The following is a 9,197-nucleotide window of genomic DNA, read 5'->3' as shown; positions in this document are numbered from 1 at the left end:
GGATCATACTTAAAATATATTTCTAAAAGTTTTTTTTACTGAAGTCTGGTGTACAACATAGTGACTCAATACTTACATGCTTTATGAAATGCTCACCATAAGTGTAGTTACCATCTTTCATACAGTATTACAATGCTATTGGCTGTATTTCTTATGCTGTATATTTCATCCCAATGACTTACTTTAAAATAATTGGAATTTTGTACCTTTTTATCTCCACCTATTTTACCCATCCCATCTTTTAACCCCTGTGGCAACTACCAGTTTGTTCTCTGTATTTGAGTCTATTTGTTTTATTTTTTTAGATTCCACATATAAGTGAAATCATATAGTATGTGTTTTACATCACTTAGCATAATTCCCCCTAGGTCCATCCATGTTGTTGCAAATGGTAGGATTTATTTTGTAAGCCCCAGCAATATTCCATTGTATATATGAATTATATCTTTACCCATTCATCTGTTGATGGACACTTAGGTTGCTTCTGTATCTTAGCTATTGTAAATAATGCTGTAATAAACATAGGGGGGCATATATCTTTTTGAATTAGTGTTTTTTCTTTGGGTAACATCCCAGAAGTGGAATTACTCAGCAGTATGACATTTCAATTTTTAATTTTTTGAGGAACCTCCATACTGTTTTCCATAGTGGCTGAATCATTTTATATTCCCACCAAGGGTGTACAGGTGTTACCCTTTTCTCCACATTCTTGTCATCACTTAATTACTTCTCATCTTTTTGATACTAGCCATTCTGACTTGTGTGAGGTGATTATCTCATTGTGGTTTTGATTTGCATTTCCCTCATTAGTGGTGTTTGAGCATCTTTTTCATGTCTGTTGGCAGTCTTTGTCTTCTTTGGAAAAATGTCTATTCAGGTCCTCTGCCCATTTTTTAACTGGATTGTTTTTATGGAGTTGAGTTGTATGAGTTTTTTGTTTTGGATTAACACTTTGATTGGGTATATCCAATTGGATATATCCCTTATTGGATATATCACTTGCAAATATCTTCTTCCATTCAGTAGGTTGCCTTTTTGTTTTGTTGGTTTCCTTTGCTGTGCAGAGCTTTTTAGTTTGATGTAGTCGCGCTTATTTTTGCTTTTGTTTTCCTTGACTGGGGAAGGGCATTTAGGGATTTTACTTAGTTTCATATCTAATAAATCTTTTCCTTACCTAAGACCACAAATATTTGTCTTAGGTTTTCTTGTAGATATTTTTAAGTTTAGATTTTAATGTTTAAGTGATGATCCATTTTTCAGCTAATCTTGGTGTGTGGTATAAGTTGAGGTTCCTATTTTTTCATATAGATATCCCAGCACCATTTGTTAAAAACTTTCTCCAGTGAATTACTTTTGAATTTATGTCAAAACTGCCTATACATATATTTCTGGGCTCTCTTCTGTTCCACTGATTCATAGACCTAACATTTTACCAATACCCCACTGTCTTGATTAGCCTTATGTAAGTCTTTAAGTCAAGTGGGAGCCCTCAAACTTTTCTTTTTTAGAAATGTCTGGACCTCCTACTTGTACCTTTCCATATAAATTTTATAATCAGCTTGTTGATTTTTATAAAATTCCTGCTGGGATTTTGAATGGAATTATGTTCAATATATAGATAAAATTGGGAAGAAATGACATATTAATAATATTGAATGTTCCAATTGAAGGTACAGTATTTTCTACATTTCACATACAAATCTTGAACATATTGTTACTACATTTCATGTTTTGTGGTGGTACTGCAAATGGTAATTTAAAAATTTCAGTTTCTAAACGTTCGTTGCTACTATGTAGAAATAGTCTTGCATACTGACCTTGCTAAACTCACTTATTAGTTCTAGTAGCCTTTTTTTTTTAAGATACGTAGTCACATCCAGAAATAGGTGTCTTGTTTCCAGTCTGTCCCCGCCTTCCTCTGCGTATTGTACACAACTCTCCAACACAAAGTTGAATAGGAATGCTTTGTTCCTCTTGGGAAATAGTCCCCACCATTTATATGATGTTAGTAGGCTTTTTGGTAAATGCTCTTATCAGATTGAAGATCCCTTCAATTCCTAGTTTGAAGAACTTTATTTTTATTTTTTAACCATAAATGGGTGTTGGTTTTTGTCAGTTGATTTTTCTGCATTTTTTGGGGGGGAAAAATTCAGATAAAATTTACATGCTATAATATTCACCATTTTAAGGCATGTAGTTCAGTTATTATATTCAAAAAGTTTTCTGCAACATTTGAGATAATCATATAGTTTTTTTTTTTGCTATGTTGATACAGTGAATTACATTGATTTTTTAAACATGTTGGGTCAATCTTTTTTCCTAGGATAAACACAACCTGGTCATGATGTATTCTTTTTTATCTACTGCCTGCCAGATCTCATTTACTAATATAATAAATTACAGAGTTGCATTAAAGTCTGTGGTCTTCTAGTAAACATTAACCTGAATATACGTATTTTCTTACTGTATTTGGGTAAAACTAAAAATGCCTTAAAAGCTTTCATAAAACTTTCTATTTAAAAGTAAATTTTAAATTTAAAAAAGACTTTATAACTCCATTTTATAAAATTACTTGGGTGATAAGCTCACATAAATAATAGATAATTTTATATCTATATATTAAATTCAATATATATTACATATCTATAGATACACCAATAATAGCAAAATGTGCATTAAAGAACCCTAACAAAAGTACATAATAGAAAATAACTCTAATAGTAAAGGTTTTCTTGCTAATTGGCTTCCCTCTCACTTGGGTTGCTGCTCCAAAATTCCTACATAAAATGCTTAAGACCAGCAATATAATCACAGGTAGGGCTGGAGGTACTGGTTTGAAGCTTCATTTACATAACAAATATTCAGGGTTTTTTAGCTATTTGTTACAGAAGAATGAAAATAGAAAACTTCACTAATGGTATTTTTATTCACATTTTACATGAGATTGAGAAAATGTCAGTTCCTTATATCAAAGAATGGGGAACCTAAAGCAGTAGTCTCTTCTCAAGTCACTTCTCTGCTTGTTTTATTACCTGTAACATTAAGGTTCTGTTTCCCAGACAATCCAGAGATAAGACCTACAGGTTGCTTTTAGCTCTTGAGAGAAAAGGAACTAAGAAAGAGGTGCTCACCATAAAAAAAAAGAAACATTAAAAAGAAAGGTAAGAGTAGACTGAGTTTCTGCCCTTAAAAGAGACAGTGGGGAAAAAAGAAGACATTTTATGTTAATGATAATTGGGCAAATGATAGATTTATTTTTTAGTTGTGTATTTTCAGAAGTAATGTTAAATTTACTTACGTTCAAATATTTGAAAAGGTTTCTTGGGTGTTTAATAGTTAAAAATGGAGTTATTAAAGAAAAAATGCAAAACCTTATTTTTTTTACAGAATAGTATAAATGTTTATTTTCTGTATGATTTACTTTGCTGTCCTGTTTTTACAATATAGAAAAGTGTATTCTTTGAATAGCTCTAGTAAATATAAATTTAATCTTTCTACTTTGGGATGTAAATAGAGCTAAAAAATTATATACTCAACCTTCCCCAAATAGTCTTTTAAAATTGTTGAATTAATGTGGATATTTGTTCAGCAATTTTAAGCAAATGCCTAAATATAAAAAAGTTTAGTAAGTACTACACAGGAAGGAAAACGCTTAATACTTTAGATAGCTTCTTGAAAAATCAGAAAAACTAGTAGCATTTGATTGCACCTTCAAATTTTTACAAGCAAAACATTCTCAAGCAATGCTGTCATACATAATCTACAATTGTAATCCAAATTTCACAAACATCTGCACACTGTATATAAATACATATCACAAAGGTGCCATTAGAATTAAACATAGAATATGTACAAAAACGAACAGTTTAGGTTTAGACCAAAAAGGTTTTGTAATCTTTTGAAAAATAACTTGATTAGATATTATTTTATCCTCTTACACTAATTTACATTTATACAAATTTCAATTAAACGTACTAGTTGAGGTGCTAAGAATGTCTGTACTATCTACATTTAGAGTTACTGCACTATGATTTTATAAATCCAAATTTCAAAGGAAGATACTTTAATGAATAACGGAATCTTCTTTTGGATTACTTAATTTCGATTGCCTATATCTTGCGTGTTCATATGAACATATATACACACTTCATACATACAACTAGAGATTCCTTGTAGGAAATAGAACAGTCATGTACTAATTAATTATTGAGAATCACAGTACCTAACAAAAGGCCTGAATGGTTTTTCCTTGTCAAAAAATCCAGAGTCCTACTATAACAGTCTCTTAAATTCATAAAGCTTTTGAATTTTGAATTGCTGAAAATGATTTAGGTTATTTTGTAATTATATGAAAACACTCATATCATCAGCTTACCAAATCACTGGTTAAAAATAATGCCATATTAAGCTTCCCTTATAAAAAGAAATCCCACTATAATTTGAAACCTTTGTCAGGAGGCCCATTTCAGTCAAGTAAGAGTCCTATATTGGATTGAAATCTCTTAGTTCCAAAGTGTATAAAGAAAACTGTACAGTTGAAAATCCTTTCCTAAATTCATCTCGCAGAGCTTCAATATTATTTCTGCAGCCAACCCAAATTTTATACCTGATAATTATGTAAGGTTCTATATGATCACTACATAATAATGTTTACTATTCATACACACCTCTCACTTTACTAGTACCCAGTAATCACTTTGACAGTTTATTACCATTTCAAATACATACCACCTCCTTGAAAGAAAACGGAAACATCCGAGAGCATTTCTTAGTCACTCCTTATTAGAGAAACACATTGCCCCAACTTTGAGATTTACTGTCCCTTGACACTATATGTTTTTTTAAAAAACAATAACCTTTTTATTTTAAAAGTGTGCCTACAGATTACTTCCCCTTCTGGCATTCCCAAAGTAACAATAGGATATTATTCCAGAATCCACCTTAAAAAGTTGATTTTTCCAAAAAGATAGTGCTTTTCTAAATACAAATGTCATTTGAATATGTTTCATAAGAATTAGTTTATGTAGATATTCTATCTGTGTATAGTCTAGGTCTAGTATCAAAGAATGATTGAGTAAGACCAATGCTTCTCTGGCTTTTTCTACTGGAACAAATGCATACAAGGCCATACATTATAAATTATAGTAATTTATAAATGTTCTTTGTCAATAGGATCAGAAGGATAGAACATCTAATTCTTAAGAAACCCAAGCAAATTAAAAATCTATATAATGCAATAAAGAAAAATAAATTCAATTTAGAAGGGACATAAAGCAGATTTAACTAAGATTTAGAATGTACTCATTTCCTCATTTAAAATTTCTTCTTTCAGTATTATAATTTTAGGTCTCACAAGGCCTGGATTAACAATACAATAATTGTTAAACTATCTTTGAGAAAATGAAGTGTCCCTGCACCTTCAGTATTCTGTACAGTTCCTTCCATGTATCAGTCTTTTGTGCAAGATATCAGTCTTTTGTGCAAGAGTTAGCAATTCATGGCACAAGGGTCACTTTTTGCTTTTCCTGCGGAGTTGATGACACTCATCAAACATCGTCCAAATTCCTCAAGTATCATCCGTTCGGCTGCTGCCTTTGATTTTCCCTTCTTGTCTGCCTGCTCTGCCTGGGCAAGAAGGCAGTTACACGTGGCTTCAGCTACTTCCTTAGTTACAAATGTAAATGGCAATCTGAAATGATTTTTGAAAGAGAGAGAGAGATGATGATGGTGTTGAATAACAGCATAAGTGGATGACATTCTTTCATGTGGAACTCTGTGTTGACATTTTCACGATTCATCAGCACATTGAACATCACAATTTGTGCAGTGAATACAAGCATACTCTATAGACCTTCAAAAAGTTAGAGCTAGTTTTATTATGGTTTTCTAGTATTTTTATTTATTGAATTTATTACTATTTAAAAATATTGTTCAGACAGTAAACATTTTACCTAATACATTTTTACCTTGTCAAGATTATCTGGTTAACTAAAAGATGTAATTCTAAATGTTGACCAGATATTTTTATAACAAAAGTCCTCCCAATTCCTGAAGGTAAGCTCCCTGAGAACAGTCTTAGTTTTATGTACTGCTGTTTCCTTGTTACCTAGAACATGTGGATATTTGCTGAATAAATGAATGATGCTGGGAACTGAAAGCACTATCTCTTGGACAACACTGAAAATACAGCTTCTCCTCACAGTCCCACATGTGGTTTGTAAACAAAAAGCACACCGAAATTTTGCATTGCTCCATCACAAGCAAAACAAAACAATGGGGAAACCAAATGCTGTTCTCTATATGGAATTTCATCCATAAAGACCTGAATTACTGAATACTAAATTAGAGCAATCTGTCCTTAGGCTTGCTAGATGGAGCCAAGTCTTAAAGCCTTCAGAGATAAAATCAGGCAATCTAATCACCAACTCAATAGCCCATAAGTAACAGCAATCTGACAGAAGGAAACTTTTAAACAAAAGAAGTGAAGTCTGAAATTAAGGTCTTCTATGACAAGAGAGGGTAACTATGAATCTAGGATGCTATTCACTTCTATGGGAATCTTTGAAATATAAAAAGCACCTTAAATTAGGAAATATAATAATGTTACAATAATGTTATATAATTTGTAATACTATATAATAGTCATGTTCATTTTATAATATTTGGAAATTATAGACAAATGAAAGAAAAAAATTAAATTTTTGCCAAAGACAGAAGTGTATTAACATGTTGTCATAGTTTTTTTAATAGTTTTTAGTTTTGAGTATAGTGTATAACTTTGTGTTCTTTTATACTTCATAATACCATAAACATTTTCCCAAGTTGAAAAATTGTATCTTAGCGTAGCAATATTTTTAATCATCACACAGATATTAGATTTAATAATCTCTAACAAACTCCAATACAACTAAGTCAGCAAGCTGTGTTGCATCTGGCCTGCTACACGCTGGGGGAGCTGCTTTACTCCTCATGGCTGCCTGATACAGGTGATTGGCAGGGTAACTAAACTTGAGACTCAGACAGATGAAGTGCTTGTGAGTTCACAAACTACAACAGAGCACAGAAAGTATTAAACTCAGGTCAGCAGGACTTTAAAGCTCCAGCTTTCCTACTCGAGCTCAGCAGTCAAGGGAAATAAGGAGCTACCTTGTTCCAGTGTGCGGTAGGTGCTCCAACAGGGTGGGGGAAGTACTACAAGGGCACGGGAAAGGCAAGAGAAAGTAAGAATGGGCAAAAATATGGGTATTGTGACTACCACCGTTAAAGAGGTGTACTGGTACTAAGAGGTAAGATACCAGTAAGAGATAGGAGGTATATATATTTCCTAAGGGGCTTGTCAAATTGTACAAGTACTTCAGGTTAGTAAGAAGAAATCCAGTTAAATTAAGCACAGTGAACTAAAGTATTATTGTGTGTTTTAGAACTGTGCAAAATACCTCACATGGTTTTTGTTACCTTTAAATTTCTTTAAAAGTAACTAAAGGTAGAAAGAAAATGCAAGCATCATGTTTGCAACAACCAGAAGTATTAATTCAACTTTCCCCCAAAAAAGAAACTTTACCAAAAATGAATATTCATGTCATATTATAAAAAAGAAATTAAAATACTGACTTACTTTCCTCCTCCGCTATTCAAAGCTGGTGTTGGCCTGGTGAGCAAGTCTGAAATCTGAGAGGATAACTTAGTCTTTGCAGCAGTTTGCTGCTGTACCCTAACTTCAGCTGCATCTGCCAAGTGCATCAGTGTCTTTCTTTCTGGGCTTTCTTCAAAATTCTTACAGCCAACACATTTGCATATTGAGGAACACATTATTTTTGCCTAAAAGATTTACAAAAGAAAAGCTTTCAAATTACAATCCAAAAATCATTACTATATGTAGACTATATCATCAAGTCAACAGATGATAGAATTAACTGGTCAAGTGATATAGGATAAAACTGAAACATTTCTTGCTGACAAACACTAAGTGGGCTAACTATGCAAGTAGATAAGTCAGGTATTCTAAGTCTGAGAGTGGCTACATGATATCTGTGTTTGAATCCTTCCATGTCAATTTTTCCCTCACTAAAGATTCTCTTCCTGATATGAATAACATGTTTGTTATAAAGAATATGAAGGATACATTACAGTATTAAAAAATAAGGGTCATCTAGAAACCAACTACCACAATCAAATCATCATTAACAAGTTGCTGACCTCCCATTTATGCAAACACACACAGACACACACACACACTATCATGTTTAAGGGACTTCAGGGATGCTATTTTTCATTGTTACCTCCTCCCTGAATCCCTCTCCAGATTCCCCAAACTCTTAGATAGTCCATATTAAACCAGTGTGTGTGCCATATGCATGAGAGGGTTTCCCTTCTTGCTCTTCTGACCCATCTTGACATCAATTTTCATTTTCTCTCTGTGGATTTGGTCTTACAGCTTACATATCCATGGTAATTTTTGTATGATCTGATCTATGAGCAGAAGCCACCTACTGAGTCCTTTTTTTCCAACATTGGCTGAAAAACTGATTTGCTGGGCTCTGAGATACTATTTAAGAGACGTTCAAAAAATAATTTTGATTTTATACAGTTCATATTTGATTATATTCATATTTTGATTATATGCAATTCACTCTTACTGACTTTAGGACTAATAAACCATTACAATACTTCTTGAGAGATGTAACTGACCTTTGAAATATGTAAATGAAGAATTCATTACACAGAGAACACAACTAGAGAAAATCTTAGCTATGACAGCTTTTGCATAGAAGGGTCACTGGACTGTAGGTAGCTGCTCTTGGAGCAGAGCAGACCTCCCCAGGGGAGAGTGTGGTCCTTGGTATAACTTTACCAAGTACACGGCAGGCCTCCTGCCAAAACTAAATAGAAGAAGGTCTCCCTCTGAATATGAAATCTGAAAAAGTGAAATATAATAGAGGAGAAGAGACAACTGCAGGAATGACTCAACCCAAGAGATTGTCAGTGAAAAGTTGCAGGTGCACCATGAAATCAATTACAATAACCTTAATTAATCTTGGGAGTAACTAGATTATTATACTTAAACTTGAAAATAAAAATCATAAACTATGTAGTACTTTGTCTGAAACAAGAAAGGGATGATTTACATGACAATTGTCAAAGTAGAGGTTGAACTACATTCTCCAGAAAAGACACCTGGCCCAAAAATCAAAGCAGCC

The 9,197-nt window shown here is 32.9% G+C and overlaps 1 protein-coding gene across 8 annotated transcripts in view; it reads right to left on the bottom strand.

The window, feature by feature from the left end:
- Positions 1-2,054: 2,054 nt before the first annotated feature.
- LIN54 (lin-54 DREAM MuvB core complex component) overlaps positions 2,055-9,197 on the bottom strand; it is a 79,611-nt gene continuing 72,468 nt past the window's right edge. For all 8 annotated transcript variants that reach the window (XM_017675394.3, XM_017675398.3, XM_037021173.2 and 5 more), the window contains 2 exons: positions 7,616-7,818; positions 2,055-5,689 (listed from right to left, as the gene is read on the bottom strand). In XM_017675394.3, the coding sequence (XP_017530883.1) occupies positions 5,488-5,689; positions 7,616-7,818 (405 nt within the window). In that variant the 3' untranslated portion in view covers positions 2,055-5,487. The remainder of the gene's footprint in view (positions 5,690-7,615; positions 7,819-9,197) is intronic.

The sequence above is a fragment of the Manis javanica genome, chromosome 5 (genome assembly GCF_040802235.1).
Source record: "Manis javanica isolate MJ-LG chromosome 5, MJ_LKY, whole genome shotgun sequence".
Lineage (NCBI taxonomy): Eukaryota > Metazoa > Chordata > Mammalia > Pholidota > Manidae > Manis > Manis javanica.
Note: the sequence above shows the minus strand (reverse complement) of the source record. Positions and strands in the feature narration are given on the sequence as shown.